Source organism: Malurus melanocephalus, unplaced genomic scaffold (genome assembly GCF_030028575.1).
Source record: "Malurus melanocephalus ecotype Western Australia unplaced genomic scaffold, MMel_1.1 scaffold_572, whole genome shotgun sequence".
In the NCBI taxonomy this organism is placed as follows: Eukaryota; Metazoa; Chordata; class Aves; order Passeriformes; family Maluridae; genus Malurus; species Malurus melanocephalus.
The window spans coordinates 259,423-276,523 of record NW_026623804.1 but is presented as its reverse complement, the minus strand read 5'-3'; the positions used below and the strand labels follow the sequence as shown (position 1 = coordinate 276,523).

The following is a 17,101-nucleotide window of genomic DNA, read 5'->3' as shown; positions in this document are numbered from 1 at the left end:
CTGGGTGAGCTCCATGGGTGAGCAGCTGGGTGAGCTCCATGGGTGAGCAGCTGGGTGAGCTCCATGGGTGAGCAGCTGGGTGAGCTCCATGGGTCAGCAGCTTGGTGAGCACCATGGGTGTCAGCAGCTGTCCAATCCAATGTTTGGGTTGGCATTTCTAATCCTGTTTCACTTCCAGGGTTTTCACATCCTGCCTGGGAAATAAAAGCCAGAGAGTAAAAGCTGTGTTCTTTGCAGATCCAAATCTTCTGTTTCTTTTAAAACATTATAGAAAAGACTGTAAAATTCTGTGAATAAAACAAACAAATTGGGAGAGGAAGGAGGTCATGCAATAGAGAAGGACATGAGTCTGGATGGTCAGAGGGGGTTGGTACTTCCAGTTCTCATGAGGAAATTACATTGCAGTGACTGCAAAAGGAAATATCTTAAAGTTCTGTTGCAGCTTGAGAAAATAGTTTTTAGATATGTATTTTATGTATTTATTATTTTTTGWACTGAGAAACTACATAATTTTAAATTAACACTTCAGCATTGCCATGGGGAAAAAAGTATAGATATTTAAAATTAATRTTAATTCACATCTATTATTAGTTTAAAATTTTAAGTCAATTTTGAAGGATATGRAGAAATCTATTTAAAATTAGTGTTGGTGCCTTATGAAACAGCAGGAGTGTTGATGAGCCATGAAATGAGCACATCTGTATAGTGAAATGCCCAATGCTGGTGTTATAAAAGAGTTGTAAAATCAGATTTCAWGGTTGCTTGTGGGATATGGAATAGACAGTTGCTTTTTTTTGTGCAGATTGCTCTACTGGCTTGTGTAACACTCTGGATTGATGTGAGAGTTCATTCTCCAGCCTCGGTGCCCCCTGTGAGCCCAAACTGACAAAGTGCACCCAGGTTTGAGGCAGCAGCTCTGCTGCTCTGCTGCCCCTCTGAGCACTTGGGAGGTGTTGTCATCTGCTCTTTTTTTGGCTTGGGTAATTGAAAAGCAATTCATACTTGGATAATAGCTTCAAACAGTCAATACTTCAGGAAAAAGAAACAAAACCAACAACCAACCAAAAGAGCCCCAAGCAGAGTTCCGAGGGGCTCTTTCTGGGAGAAATTAAAGTGTAAAACTAAGGTAGGAATGCTACCAGGCAACTACAAAGCATGAAAACTGCAAGTCACTTACCAGGAAAATATATCCAGTTTCTCTAAGAGCTGGCTAAGCCAAGGAGGACAGGGAAAAAATAGGATGGTTCTTCCTCTGGCAGCTTTGCCAAACCCTCCAAATTCCATAGGGATATCAGGAGATACCTTGCTATAGTGCCATTGTTGATCTGCCTGCTTCAGGGCAATTATAGCCTTTGGATTTTAACATGAACTGGAGGATCACCGTGGCTTTCTGACCTTAAAATCAGAGAATATGTGAATTTAGAGCTGAYATCCTCTAACCCATACAGAGCTGGCTGGCTTTGAACTTGAAACAGGGCTGCAGAAACTACAGAATTTGCTGCCTCTTAGCATTCYTCTCTCAAATATCTCTGAAAATTAGAATAAATCATTTATTCCTTTCTTTGCATTAATTAGGGCAGTAACTTGACTGGAAAAGTCCCTTTATCCCCAGAGTCTCTTGCATCCTGGAAAGGCRGGGTTTGACCATTTGAAGTGATCATGGGTTTGATCCCAGGTGTTCTTGTAGCCTACATAGCCTTGGTTTACTTTGGGAACATTTCATTCAGATAACCTGGAACTTSCTGGGAAATACTTCTACATTTCAACTAAGTTAAATACTCAGAGAGTTTGCTTAAGAAAATCATGTAAGGCTTCMTATAAAATGGACCTTTTGTCTTTGTTTTAGATGTAAAGATATTAACCCTTCAAAGGGTCTAAAATCTATTTCAAACCAAACCCCATGAGGGACTGTAGTTTCTGTCCATTCAGTAGAGGTTGGGGACATTCTTAAAGGAAGAGARGATTGTGCTTGGGTATAATGCCATGAATTTCAAGGGGAAAGAAACAGAAAAGAGATTGATTAGGCAAAAGGAGAAGAAAATTTGCTAAGAACTAACATCTTACTACTCCCACAGSCTGGACTGGGAGAGTAGAATTGCCACTAACAGAGTTTCTCACRTGGGTTCTGATGTGGCTGTATGAGCTGGGTGTCTGTGAAAGCCTGTAAAGTGTATATGGGGTTTTTTTAATGCTGAAGCTCTTGTTACTGTGACATCTATGTGTGACAGAATGTCCTGGTTACATCTGTATGGAAACTCAGAACAAAATTCCTGATTTACTGCAAAGTGCTGGGAGAGATGATAAAGGCCCWGAGAAAAGCAGTGTGATTTACTTATTGCCTACTGCTGCATTGTATTATTTACTCCTTAACATGATTTTATAAAYTCAGCTGTTGATTGTTGCCAGATTTAGAATGAGGTCAGATTGTAAGTAATGAGCAGACTGATCTCTGTGAGTTCTGGCAGTAATCGCTGTGGTTCTTCAACAGAGGWTGGCTCGAGGTACTGATAACATTAAATGAAGTCTGTGTGAAAGCAGTTTTATAATTCTAAATATTTTGCTGCAGCAAGTTGATTTTCRTTAGAAACACGTGCTCCCCTATGTGGTTTTAATCTGTGGGTTGACAGAGAGAGAGATTTTATGAAAACTTCTTCTGTACTGAAATATTGTGTTTTAAAAAACAGTGCAGAGAGGAATGGCTGGTCTAACACAGTGTTTTTAACTAAAAGAAAAACCAATTCTATTGCAGTGCTGAACTATAATTTAATACAAAAAGTACAAGTATACTGTAAGAATGTCAAAGAACTGTTTTCCTGCACTTTTCTTTCTGTGCTCATTTTGTGTTTTCTGAGAAGCATTTTATCCAGCCAAAGGAAAGGGTAATGAGCTGTTAAGCCTGGGTCTCATGTCCCCCAAACCAATCCACCAGAGTTGTRGAAATGTTTGATCTCAAACAGTTTTCATTTAAGTTCCATTTTCCTGGGGTTTTTGTCCCTAAAAGGACCCACTACAACCACTAAATTTGAAAAATGAAAATGCACCATTTTTTTGTTACAATCCAATAATAAACCCATATCTGCTAATTTTGCAGTCAGCCATAAGCTTTGGTGTACTAACCAAGCCCACAAACACTTTTTGCAGAATGCACTTGACAGAAGATCCCTTTTATAGAAACCTCCTGTTACTCAAAAGGTTCATAAACACCAGACTGTGACATTTATTACCAATAGGTGCTAGTCAAGCTGAAAAGCAATGCCACTCATTATTTCCTTAAGTCCTACCTAAGGGSTGCCTGATTTTAGGTTTTCTAACTATGCTTTACACAGAACCTTGGTGTAACTTATTGCTGGATATGATTCCACCAAAACATTCTGCTGAAAACAGCTGGCAGGTTGTTATTTCACAGATGCAGGAGTAGCTGAAAATGATCATGTTATTTCTAAAGGCTGTCTAACAGTGCTTTAAATTAAGTTTCTTTAATGCATATTTAATTTAGAACTCAATAAGCCTGGTCTGAGGTGTTGTGCATTTACAAAATAAACTTYGAAATTCATTTGAGGATTACCAGATGTGCTTGTTGATCTGTTATGCATTTTTACAGTGTGGTACTCTTAGCCCATACTGACAAATTGCAATTTAGTTTCATAGTTCCTGSTACCCAGAACAAGTAACTGGGGTACATGATAAATATTGCTACACTATTTTTCCTGTAATGTGTATTACCTGTTGTTACAAATAAACTTCAGTATAATTTTGTAATGAAAAATTATTAATGGAGAGAAGTTTATTTGTTTTTTGAACTTTCTTCTGTTTGRGGGATTTAACCTTAAGTGCAAGACTGTCTCTACAAATAGATGCTATTTCCTCTCAGCTTTCCAGTCAATAGGCTGGGGAAGAAAAGGTCTCCCTATTGCATTATTCATGCAATTATTCACTTCTGCATTACCCACCGACCTGCCAAGTTGGGAGATGTAGCAGCTCTGCTCATCCCTGCTAATCATCTGCTCCTCCTCATTCCCAGAGATGTWACACAATTACCCCTGTTTGCTTTCTCGATATTAGAAGTGCTCCATGACCTTTTAACCAAGACTTGACACTCCAGTTTGCTACCACATGGCAACCTGTGTGCTGGGAATGACCTGCTTTTAGTGGGGAGAGTCTTCATGATTTACTTCTTCATCAAATATCTGTCCTCTTGTCAGACTTTCCATAATCCATCTCTGGTTTATAATCTGTAAAACATGCTTTACATAGCAATGATGGATGAGGGATTCTCTAAGTATTCTCAAAAGAGAAAAGCCACATTCTAGACTACACCTTGGACTTTGGTGTCGATTCTCTGGTAGTGTAGCTGTTGGTTTTAGTAGGTCTAATGATAATTTACACTATGGGAAATGACAAGAGAATCAGCTGTTGAAACAATCCATCTGACTGAAATAATTTTCTTAATAAACTTAATTTATTTAATAAACCTTTTACAGTAATGTATATTTATTACCACATACATATTACTTTTGTCTTCTGTCAAAAGAAAAATTCCTTTATTACTGCARTGTAATCTGTCATCTGTGAGTGGGAGGGCCAGTGTGGATTACRTTTGGGAACTGATAGCAAGGATCATAATGGCATTAAGGCAATACAATAAACTCCTTGGAAATCCATCCCTGGRTGCAGCAAATGAGAACGGACAAGACAAATTAATTGAAGGTGCTCTCTTCTTTTCCAGATCCATGTAGAGAATTGCTTATCTGCCTCTTGTTTCCAATCTAGTTTTGACTGATGCCTGTTTGGTGAAGAGGATGTTGGTGGTTAACCCTCCTGCTGTGTGTTTGCCTGTGCAGAGCTCCTGTCCTGTTTCACCTCCTGTGACAGATGTTTTCTTTCCAGGACGGCTCAACTGGTGGTCCACAGTGTGCACGAGCTGCAAACGCCTCCTGCCCCTGGCGACAACGGGAGATGGGAACTGCCTCCTGCACGCTGCTTCTCTGGGTAAGGGACAGCCTGGGCACCAAGCCTCCTGCCAGAAACAGTCACTGCTTCTCTCTATCCTCAGACAAAGCTCAGGAACGCAGCACATGCAAAGATTTGCATTCAAAGTTTGGTTCTGGAGCATTATGTTCAAATTTCACTGGAGCAGTGTTTCCCTCAAGCATGCCTAAACCAGGAAAGGAAAAGGTTTCTYAGGATATAAAAGTATAACTGGAACATTATCCAAACCCATGTGTCACAAACACCAGTGATTTGCATTTTCCATATATTTTTCACGTTCCCAGCCTGACAGCTCTGGAACAGGCAAATTCCAGGTGTTTTGCACGACTGTCCTTACTATGCACAAGGAATTTCATTCATTTTCTTGATTTTCTTAAAGCAGTTCTCTGCTGTTTCAAGAATRCAGTGTCAAGCTTTTATCTCTGTTAGTTCCTTGTAGAGTTTAGGCATTTGTCAAACAGCATTTGGGGTGAATTGAAATAATTTCCAGTTGATAAATTAATTATTTATACAAGAYTTTTGAGGCCTTTCTGTAAATCASTAGAAACCYGTGAAGYTGAAGGTATTTGATGTGTTTTCTACATCCTAACCTATTATGAGGAAACTTAGGTTATGTTGCAGTTGCTAAAATCTACCAGCAGTACTCCAAAAGGTGACTTTTTAAAAACACTGCCATTTTTAACATTAAGAAGAGAGTCTTGCTGTTAAAGAAGTAGAAATAAAAGAGTTTGTGCTGTTTCCAAGGATCCTTTTATCTTTGTCTGCTTCATTTTGTATGTCAATTACTGCAAATATTTGGAGTATTTTGACTTTTACCCAGACAGTGTGGTGACTGAAATATGGCTGTCAGTGGCACATGACTGGGGACAACTCTGCTCTCCTTTGCTGTAGGTTGCTATTCCCAACCACATGGAGAGGTTTCATTATCTTAAAATGAACTTGAAAGCCTGGGGCTGRTTGTGTTTTTTACTTTCTATCATCTTGAATGCTTGTCTCTTTGAGTGTTGAAGCCCAAGGAAATTTGCTGCTGTGTAAGAGCAGGAGCCTTTGGGTGCTGGAACCATCTGTGATTCCGAGAGGAGCCTGAAGTGCTCATTTCCATCCCTGTGCCTGCTGGCAGTGCAGCTAAAGCCAGCTTGGGCATTGAATGTTCCATGGCTTGCAGCAAAGCTGGAGTTCCCTGCAAGCAAACACTGAACCAGCTCAAATCCTCAGTCGTTCCTTAATCAAAGTTTAAAATGTGTTAGAATTCCCTCTTGTTCTTCATTAGCTTATTTACATGGACTCTTCCCTTCAGAAACCTTAAAACCAGGGAGTGAGTTATTTGCCAGGGAGAACCTTCAATTATGTATGAGCTATTTCTCTTTCACTGTAGCTTCTTTAAARCTGGATGTCATCTTGTGCTGCTTTAGGGATGTGGGGATTTCACGACCGGGACCTTGTTTTACGGAAAGCCCTCTATACTATGATGAGAAGTGGAGCTGAAAGGGAAGCACTGAAAAGAAGATGGAGATGGCAACAGACCCAGCAGAATAAGGAGGTCTGTATGGCCTGAAGACAGCCTTGTTAATAGCATTTAGGGTTAAAAGCATTCTTCTGAAGTTTGCTGTGAAATTTTTAATTGCTGTCAAATTCCYTCTGCTATCATTTTGTATGGGGAAAGAGATCCTTGTATTTTAAATTTTCGTATCAGAGTGCAAATGTGTTTGTAGCTTTGTGGATATGACTATGCAGAGTTTTGTGCCTAAAAGGTCTAAGGTGAGTTTGGAACCTATAGAAAATTAAATKTATAATTTAGCTATCAAAAGCATTAAAAAATGAGTGGATGAAATCCACAAAAGAGAGAAAACCCCATTTAGGAAAAATTTCCCAGAAGCATGACTTAGGATTTTTTGTGCTGTGGCCAAATATTGAGTGGATGTCTTTTAACTAAAATAATCTGTAAATTTGGKTTGACAGTTGGTTAAAGGTATACCTTCAGCATGTTATTATTTCCTTAAGATTTCTGTGCATGAACAATGGCTAGAAAAGCCAATTTCAGGAGTAATCCTGAAGGCAAACAAGTGAATGTGCTCACTCTACAGTTTATAGTTTAGATCCTTTTTAATAAGTTAATATTCTTTCACCTGAGTAGAAATGTTGAACTATTAATGGTCCAAGACACTCAAAATKAAGTAGTGATAATGACTGCTGCGTTGTGTGTGAGCAGAGTGGTGAGAGCATTTCCTTCTGTCCCATAGTCAGGTTTGGTTTACACGGAGGAGGAGTGGGAGCGGGAGTGGAATGAGCTGCTCAAGCTGGCGTCGAGTGAGCCCCGCACACATTTCAGCAAGAACGGGGGCACTGGTGGTGGGTAAGTTCAGAGCCTGATTAAATCTCCTGGCACTGTTCTCAGGAGGAAAACAGCCCAGCACAACTGAGTGAARGTGTTCAGAGCACCACCAAACTGCCTTTCCAACTGTTGTGCTTTTTGGGCATGGTGGAATGATCTAAATAGCCTATTRTAATATTTATAGCATTTTCATGAAGTTGTCTTGTACAGTTACCACAGTAACTTGAGGTTACTTTTTATTTATCCAGAGTCTGGATTTAATAAATCCTGATTGCTTTGCTTGTGCAACAAGCATGTTGGCAGTATCATTTTGCTTTTTTTCAGAAATATATTTGTTCAAAGGTTCAGGGTGAAACAGTATCTACAACATTGAAATACCCTGACCCACATACAGAATCTGCTTTAAATAGCCACTSTGATCAACCATCCCTCACAGTTATCCCCAAAGGACAGGATTATTGACCAGCCTTCAGAATACAGAAGCTTTAGTGTTTACCACTAAAAATATTCAGTGTTTTCTTGGTGCATTATTTTTTCTGGCTGYTTCCCCTGGAGAAAATCACATGTACTGATAAGTAAATTGACAAAATAAGGCRTATAACACAATGAGAGTAACAAAGTTTGTAGCAAATGTTCTTTGGGCTTTGAAAGAATACTCTCTTTTCCTTTCAACCCTGTGATGTTAAGGACAGGTAGTTCTAGGAATGCAGGAGGACTTTGCTTAGAAAACTGGCAGCCACGGTGTGTCTCATTTTTTTTCTATTTTGAAGCAAAAAAAAAAATAAAATTTTCATTTTAGTCCCTAGTTTGTTTCCTWTGTTTGTAGGTATTTTCCTGTTGGCACATTTCAGTTTTCTCTTAACTCTGGCCATTCAGTCCCAATTTTCTCTGGCCTTATTCTGTTCCATTCTGTATGTAGCTTGTACCATGTAGTTTCAGTACCTTCTAGTCAGAGATGCCCTCAAATGTTGYATTTGCCAGGCAGTCAAGCTTTAATTCCCAGGTACCTACATAGGGAATAGTTTATTATTACATAAATAATCTTCTCCTTTGGTTTGCATTTATCTTTTTTCAAATAAAATCCAAACAAATAGCCAACAGTTAATTTTTCCTTAGAAACAGCAAAATATGGATCCAGAATCTTATCCTATTAAACATGGGAATATATATTTCTCTGTACATTCATTGCAAAGACAGAATAAATGTGGCAGCATGAATTACTTTCTCAAATTAACGACCTCATGTTCAAAGCAGGGCCCTTGACAAGGAAAAGGAATATCAAAATARTATTTTTGAGATGGGGTATATTATGTCCTCCAGTTAGGTGCTATATTAAGCAAGCTTGCACATCAGTCTTTGAACTGTAGATGAGATGTTTTCCTTTGGTGTCAGAATTAGCTAAAGCATCAGAAGTTGTATCTGCTTCAAAAGAATTCAGTGACAAACCTGAGCCTGGAATTGTGCTGCCTCATTCACCTGCAAACTCCTTTTAGTTATTTTTCAGAGTGAACTGCCTGCAAAGGAGATCAGCAATTGTCACTGAATTTCCAGAGATTTCTCCTTTGAGAGCACTCTCATTCTGAGGCTGGGAAGTTGGAAAAAGAGAAAARRGAAACACAGAAAAAYCTGGTTCTAAAGTTCTTGTTTCCAACATGTAAAGCAGAGCAAAGTAATTATGAAGGAGATTSTTGTTTTGAAACAGATTTGCACATCTTTCTGTAAATGTAAAAAATGAATTCTAGATTAACATAATTGCTTCATTTATCTCCATTTGCAAGCAAAAGCAGGGGTACTGAATTGAAGCAACTGCACTGAAAAAAGGAAAATGTCTTGTACCCTGTTTTTTTGTTAAGAAAACTCTTAACAAAAGAGTTGCCATTTAACTCTTTCTATCCTGCTCAAAAGAAAATTCCAGCCCCTTCCTTCAGTGTGCCATTGTCAGTCAGAGGCTGTTTSAGTGTGAGAGTGAATTCCCTGTTGTTATCCACAGTTGGGAGCTGTGGTGGTGTGAGCTGATACAGCCCCTGTAGTGGATGGTGTCTGTTTTTACTGTCACCTCCCAGCTGTGTCTGTGCTCCTGACATGATCTGATTCATAAATTCATGGGAATTAAAACGGGGAAGAAGGGAGGGAATATTGCAGTAACCTTCCTGTGTGTCAGAGTTTTATTTGAGGCAGAAACCCAGAACATTTAAACAGGAAGGACCTCTCAAATTCAAGTGTCCTCTGATGTTTTGGACTTGGTTTGGTATCCAGAGTGTTTTGACAAACAGCTCTTCATACACAATTKCTGCAGCCATGCAAGACCCTCACCTTGAACAGAATTTGTTTAGACCATTTAAAAGATATTGCCATAAAATTATTTTTATTTGATACAGGAGTTCTATTTATTTTTAACTGTTCAGTGTAGGCAGCAATTATAGGGTGCAGATAAAAATGGTTAATTATAACATATTTATTGATTATTAGCTGTAGTTTCTAAAGGCTAATAKCTCTTTTCATCTGGCCTATTTTCAGTTCACATAAGTTGTACTGAAGCCAAGCACAGCCAAATTGCTGTGGTGATTCAAATATGGAATTCAAAGTATTCACATTCTCTGTTTCCTTTAGTCAATGCAAGATATCTTTTGGGTTTTTGGTTTTTTTTTTTTTGATGAATGAAGGAGAACGTCCCACTACTGTGCAATTTCCTGTGTTTGAGTCAAAGCTCATTGCTGACAAACACTAAGGAAATCAAAGGAAAGGTTCCTACACCTACAGCTGCAGCTGTGGTTTGTGCTGGTTTTCATTTGGGGATTGTTGGKCAGGAATAGAAAGGTGTCAGAAATGGAATGGTGGCAAACTGAGCCATGAACTCAGGTTTCATTCTGATCTCCTGCCTCTGACAAATCACCAGGTTGAAGAACTTTATCCTTGTTGTGTCCTTTCACTGCATCTCAGCTGTCTGAGAGCAGTGGTYTCTTGCTCTGTGTGAATACCAAAATGAGACCTAAACTCAGAAGAGCTCTTGGAGTCTGTTGGACTGAGAATCTGGAGCTGTGTGTGGGAAGGAAAGCAGGGTTACCACAGGGAGCTGTTCAGGAGGAAATCCAAGGACATGAGAACAGATCTTGCTTAGAGTTTGCAGGTGAGACAGCAGCAGCCAGCCAGGTGGAACAGCAGGGTAGGTGACTTTCCTTCCCAGCTTTTTGAAAGAGCTTTTCTTTCAGTATTGGCTGCAGTACAAACTGGATTTTCCATAAGAGCAGAAGTGTCTCTGGAGTGCCAAGCAGGTGTCTGCCATGGACTGGAGGTACCACTGGTCCTGTAGGTCAGACAGATTTTTTTTTTATCTGTTTTCTTTTTATTATTAATTTACTCTTAGATTCAAGATAATTTATTTAGTTAGTGTGCTCTGGTTGAGCAGGATTCTGCAGTGTGGATTTACATGCTCTTATACAAGTAGATTTCATTATTTAAAGTTAGYGTTACATGAACAGAGGAATTAATTTCAATTTCTTAAATTTTCTTTGCTTCCATATTTTATTGAGGAAATTATTTTGTCAAAAGTTTTCATGGCCATGTAGCCAGCATACATAAATATCCTGGATAAAAGTGGAATGATCAGTGGATCAAAGGATGTGTCAGGTTGCTATGGATACTTGTTAATGATGATTTTTCATTCTCGTTAATCTTTAGGAAAATTCATACTGAATCCTCAGAGCAAGTGGCACTGAAATAATCYAAAAGGGGCCATATGAATTGCTGGCAGTGATGGTATAAAATCAAACATTGAAAAGGTTCCCCAGGGAGGCTGTAAAGTCTCTCTCCTTGGAGGTGCCCAAAGACTGACTGCACACAATGCAGGGCTGGGCTTGGGGTGGCCCTGGTGGAGCAGGAGCTGAATAAACTCAGCCACTCTGATCCTGGGGCACTGAGCAGTGGGATGTGTAAGAGCAGAGAAGGGTTTGGAATGTGTGAATATGATCAGAGACAGTGAATCTAGCAAGGTGGTGATGTGATATTGAAGAGTGAAAAAGCCCAGTGGAATTTTGGARTTTGTGCAGTCAGGCATGGCAGCAGCTGATCAAAGGGATAGAGATCCCTCTGATACAGCTGCATCTGGAATAGGCCTTTCACTTCTAGAAACCTCATTAACTAGAAGATGAGGAATAATTAGAGGATTTGAAGGAAAAAATTAGGACTGATGGGCTGGTAATACTGATGTGAGAAAATAGCTAAAAACCTTTCTGGCATATTGTCTTGCCAATGACACGATTCCCCTGAGCTCCTTTTGGCTGMCAGATTACTCTGAGGTGACAGCATGGACTGCAAACACTGAAAAGCTGTCACAGCCAGCTGTGGAGAAGAGTTCAGTAAGGAATATGGGAAGAAATTGGAAAATGGGGAATTCAGTTTGAACGTCAGGAAAAAACTCCTGATGAGTCTGGGCAGCGGGAGGAGGGACCTGTGTTATCTYGTCCACCTTTCTTTGTCAGGGCTCACAAAGGCTGTGCTCTGGGTGTATTCTGTTTCTAAGTGGCACTCAGCAGTGAATTATTATCTTTACTTTTGTCTGCTTCCCACAGCCGAACCATTTCTCAGTCTTCTTCCATCTGGTTTGTTTTTGTTTTCCAGGCAGAGGCAAAGCTTCAAARTGTGGTAGTGACATTAATGATGTTCAACTAGGAAAACAGAAAGGGGATAAGTGAAACAAAAAATTCATTGAAACGTTCATGCAGTCCTAGAGAAATGGGTACTTTAACAGATTTATTCTTGCAGTCCAGATAATAGAAGGATCTGTTTGGTATATAATCAACTTTATAGGTTGGCTTTCAAAGGTGCTGGGGCATTTCCATCTCCTGGAAGATTGTGGGGCTGATCTAAAATGTGGTGATACAAGCTATTTTCTTTAAAAAACCCAAAAAAACAAAATACCTTTTTTTTTTCAAATCCTGCTATTATTTAATTTTAAAAAATGCATTTTCTTTTCCATTTCTTTTTGCCTAGTTCAGTGATTGCAGTACTGGTTTCAGAAGAGTGGGRATAAAAGTGACAGTGAAGAAGAAATATCTGCTGGGGTGTGTTGATTGACTAAAGTTTCAGTGMTTGGTTCATAAAGTGCCAATGCTGTGTCTTCCAGAGTGGACAATGCAGAAGATCCCGTGTATGAGAGCTTGGAAGAATTCCACGTTTTTGTCTTAGCCCATATCTTGAGAAGACCGATTGTTGTAGTAGCAGACACGATGTTACGAGACTCAGGGGGAGAAGGTAAGAGCTCTCATTAGGGATCTCTGCACCTCTGTAAATGGAACCAGTGGGAAGCTGACACCAACAAAAGACCCAGCTTTAACACATCAGTGYTCATGGCAGAGCTGCTGCCTTTTTCTGAAAGAAAGAAAAAAAAAAAAGCTCAGATCCATGCTCAATCCACTTCTATTAGAAAAAAACGTAAAAAATACAGGATAGTTACATTAATCTTGCTGAAAATCTCTTTATTCTAGATATTTGCTATTAACTTAAATAACCACCATATTACAGAACACAATATGTTTTTGACTCATCTAGATAAACAAAGTTTAATTTTGCCATGTTATGTTGGTGCCCCTTAAAACTCTGCAGAAATCAATCTAATCTGACTTTGAAAAATAGAATTTAAAATGTGTGTTTCTTGGATTTTTGTTTTTAATGACTCCTTTGCAGCTTCTCATTCAAAAGTTTCCAGAATGTTTTATTCAGTTTGCACATGTGAGCATACAAATGTTAGATCCATATGTGGAGCCAGCTGGACGCTGTCTGAGCAGGACTCAGGGGATTAAATTCATCTCACTTTCTACCATGAGCTAACAGAATGCTAATTCATGATAGGGTATACTTAATTAAAGGGGGATGTTTGGCTGATTAAGGGAGGATGTTAAGCAGGTGATGGAATTTACAGAAATTCGCTTCCACAGGAAAATGCTGCATAATTTCAGTTTCTATTACAAATTAGGAACTACAAGGAATGGTTGTAGATGATTCTGTAGGTTATTGAAAAACACAGCTCAAAGACAGCGCATTGATTGATCACAGCCATCATGAGGGGACCTCATCTTGCAAATATTTCTGCAATAAAGACTCATATTTTTGTAGCAAAARGAAAAATATCCTTTCTATTCTTTTGGTTGGAAGCAAAAGCATTGAGAGTATTTTCCTGCCCAAACTTGCTGTTTCCCATMATTACATATATAAACAAATGTAGAATCTTTTAAAGGAAAATTTTGCCCCTCCAGATGGAGCATCCCATTCAAATTCTATTTGTAGGATTTTTTTAATCTTTCCTCAACTTTATCATATATACATATTTATTGCATTCAGATCTGTACCATGTGCTTGACAAAATTTGTCTTAATCTGTTAATACAAGGCACAAGCAGAGCATGTTACCAAAAGACCTGAKAGTATTTACTGATGATTATTAGAAAATAATTCTGCCTGGAAGCTTTACAGGAGGGTACAAATCTGCTTACATGTGTGAGAGTCATCAAGATTTTGTTATAAGACCATAATATCTTTACTAGTAAATAATTAGAGCAGGGAAAATGATGTAAGAGCAGAAGGGTTTCTTATTGTTCTTCATGTATTTCCTAACATTTGATAATGAAATTTTACCTGTTCTTGTGACTGTTTCCTGCATGGATTACCCCACTTTAAGCTGCTCTCCTGGAGCTCTGAAAATACTGCAGCACAACTGTTAATACAATTCTTGTCTGTTCTTTCACATAGTAACAAAAATCTCCTTTTTCTCTGCAGCGTTTGCACCRATACCATTTGGAGGAATTTATTTACCACTTGAAGTTCTACCAAACAGATGCCATTGCTCACCTCTTGTGCTGGCCTATGATCAGGCCCATTTCTCTGCTCTTGTCTCCATGGAACAAAAAGACCAACAGAGAGAACAAGGTATGCTTTAATCACAGCAACMCTGGCATTTATATTGAATATAGTGCACAAAGTACTTGATTTTGCCTGTAGGTATATTTATCTATTGGAAAGGAAACAATATTCTCTAAATTTTTTTTATTGGTGCATGCTTAGGGGTCCGAGTGGCCTAATCACAAGACTATGGCACAGTACATTTCTTCCTTTCTTACAACTGGAATAATGTCAGCAGACTGACAGAAACCTCATTTATCTCAGGCACATCTATCCACCTTCATTACCCCAGGTCTTACAAGAGCAATAATGTTACAATAATGTCAAATATCATTCTTGGGGTTAGAAACTGCCTTTGTGTAGGATCTTCCTACACCTGTGCTCCCACAGGAAAGGTGTTGGGAGAAAACCTTAGCTGMTAATCCAGCACAGCATCAAAAACATTAACTACTGGCTTACATGTAGGAGTTCATGCAGGTTAATTACAAGGGTCAGTGAATCAAARTGGTGTTTGTTTTGTGTGACCTGGCTGTCCCTCTCTCACTGCAGGGCCTTGAATGCTCAGGCTTCAGTTGTGTGGAGCAGCAGAGAGCATTTGGCATTTATTCTGGGATGGTGGGAGTGCTGGAGCTTTCAGCTGCCAAGCTGGTTTTTGCTGGAGACTGCAGCAGTCCAGCACAACCACAGCATTGCCATTGTCCTCCTGGTGCTGTGACAGGAGGGAGGCTGGCACAGGGATGCTCCAGCAGTGCCTGGGGTTTGCACCTTGTCAGCAGAGCAGCTTTGGCACCCCGGGAGAGCCACAGCTGTCCCATGGCAGCAACAATGACACAGGGCAGACTGGAGCTATGGGGGTGCAGCTGAGAGCTGCACCTTGTTAAAAGAAGCATCCTCGAGAGCCAGGCCATTCATAACTTGTAGTATTTATGCTCTAACCAAGTGTCAGGAGCAGCCTCTGAAGCTGTCTGAACTACTGCAGATATRCACACACATGTTTAAGCAGCTGCTGAGCTCTCTAGTGGAGGAGACAGAGTGTCTCTATTTGAGAAATATTTGTGTGGTCAAATAAATRCTGATGTGAATGCCTGAAGTTCTGCTTTGGCATAGTCCTGTACTGGGTGATTTAAAACACTACTATGAACAGATASAAGGAGAAAACATGCTAATATCCCCTTGTCTGGAGAGGATTTCAAACACGTTTTGACACATCCTCTTTTTAGCAGCACACAGCCCCTGGCATTCTGATGGTCACCAGGGGCCCTCTTGTTTTGAAACCCMGTGTCGGATCAAAAACCGATAAATACTTGTGTATTCATGCAGTCTCTAGTGATGCAAATGTTTAATGTCTTTGTTTATGGAAAACACAGAATAGGTCTGAGCTGCCCCTCACACTTGGGGGTCTCAGCTTCCTTGGCCGTGGAGCTTCCCACGCTGCTGTGCTCAGTCCAAATAACTGTGACAGATGTGGCAGTAGTTTTGAACAGCACTGTGTCAGTATTTTATTGCACTGGCACGTTCAGAAATAAAGTGGTGGTTTTTTAGCTGAATAGTGACACTTGAGGTATGAGGATGAGAGCTGGGAAGTGCTGTGACTTCCTCCACAGCACAGAAGGAAGGGAATGGCAGCAAAGCCCCCCTGTGTGTCTCAAACTGCGATGGAGCAAGCAGTACCTGGTGTTTGTCACAAATCCCAGCTGCTGGAATTGGGGCTGCTGGACTGTGCTTGGAGAAGTGTAGCTCCAGCTAGAGAGCCAAGGCCAAGTGGGACTGACCAAARTGCAAACCCTGATGTAGCTGGGTGTCAGGGAGGTGCTGCAGTCTGTGGGGTTTGATTTAGGAATCAGTGGGATCGATCCGGAGGTTGTGACATAAAATTACTTTCTGTCAGGAACTTGGGGAAGTCCTACATTAAATCCCAGCTATCAAAGTTCCTTGAGAGAGGAAATCTCTTGCAGTGAAGACAGAATTTTCAAACTCCCTCACTTCGGCAGATTTGTTTTGCATAAAAACAGTGCTTTCCACCAGCCTCAGCCTATACCTTAGAATGGGGACACAGTCAGCACTGAGCTCAGAGTGAACACGTTTCTGGGTGAAGAGGGAGGCTCAGAATGTGTGCAAGAGTTAAGACARCAGTGACATGCCACAGGTCAGGTCTTAGCTTTTTTTTGTACTTAACTTGGTATTTTAATAAAATGGAGTTTCGCTAAGCATTTTAATAGGTATTGTCAATATCAGTAGAAATAGCAAGCCTTAAAAAGGATWATTTTAAAATTTACATTAAAAAATTATTCTGTATTGAACTATGTAAAAATCCATTTCAAGCTGCCCATAGAGATGAAAGTCACATTTACTTCTTGAAGTTTCCATCCCAAAAAGAGACTGCTTCCACCTYCTGGGAGTTCTTTGCTCCAGGCTTTCCAGTATCACCTGTCCTAGGATTGCATTCACAATTTTTTTACCAGGCTGTACCTGTAAAATCAGGTGCTGCCAGAAGGGAACTGTTCTTTTGTAAATGTTCTTTCCTAAGTTTCCTTCTTCTTTTAAATGGTTGAGGTGTTGCACTGCAARGTCAGTCCAGTCAGTGCCTGCTGGTAATTCTTTTAATTGGCAGAATATGTGTTTTCCTTGTGAAACACGTTCAGTTAATTGTTTGCTCAGTTATGGCAGGCTGTTTGTGGCAGTGATTTTACCGAATGCCCCAGGCAGGGTAAGCCCCGCAGTTTCAGCAGGAGGTTAGCAGTGTAGCGGTGTGTCCCTGGCGCTGTGGCTGCGCTGTTCAGCGCTGGGGGCTCGGAGCCGCTCCCCGGGTTCCGCAGCAGCGGAGATGGCACCGCTGCGGGTCATACCGGGCACGGCCGCCAGGGGGCGGCACCCCCCGGGATTTGGG

The 17,101-nt window shown here is 40.2% G+C and overlaps 1 protein-coding gene across 3 annotated transcripts in view; it reads left to right on the top strand.

Moving 5' to 3' along the window:
* OTUD7A (OTU deubiquitinase 7A) overlaps positions 1 to 17,101 on the top strand; it is a 100,626-nt gene that overhangs the window by 74,112 nt on the left and 9,413 nt on the right. For all 3 annotated transcript variants that reach the window (XM_057382517.1, XM_057382518.1, XM_057382516.1), the window contains 5 exons: positions 4,888 to 4,989; positions 6,402 to 6,529; positions 7,230 to 7,342; positions 12,444 to 12,571; positions 14,092 to 14,241. In XM_057382517.1, coding sequence (XP_057238500.1) covers positions 4,888 to 4,989; positions 6,402 to 6,529; positions 7,230 to 7,342; positions 12,444 to 12,571; positions 14,092 to 14,241 — 621 coding nt within the window. The remainder of the gene's footprint in view (positions 1 to 4,887; positions 4,990 to 6,401; positions 6,530 to 7,229; positions 7,343 to 12,443; positions 12,572 to 14,091; positions 14,242 to 17,101) is intronic.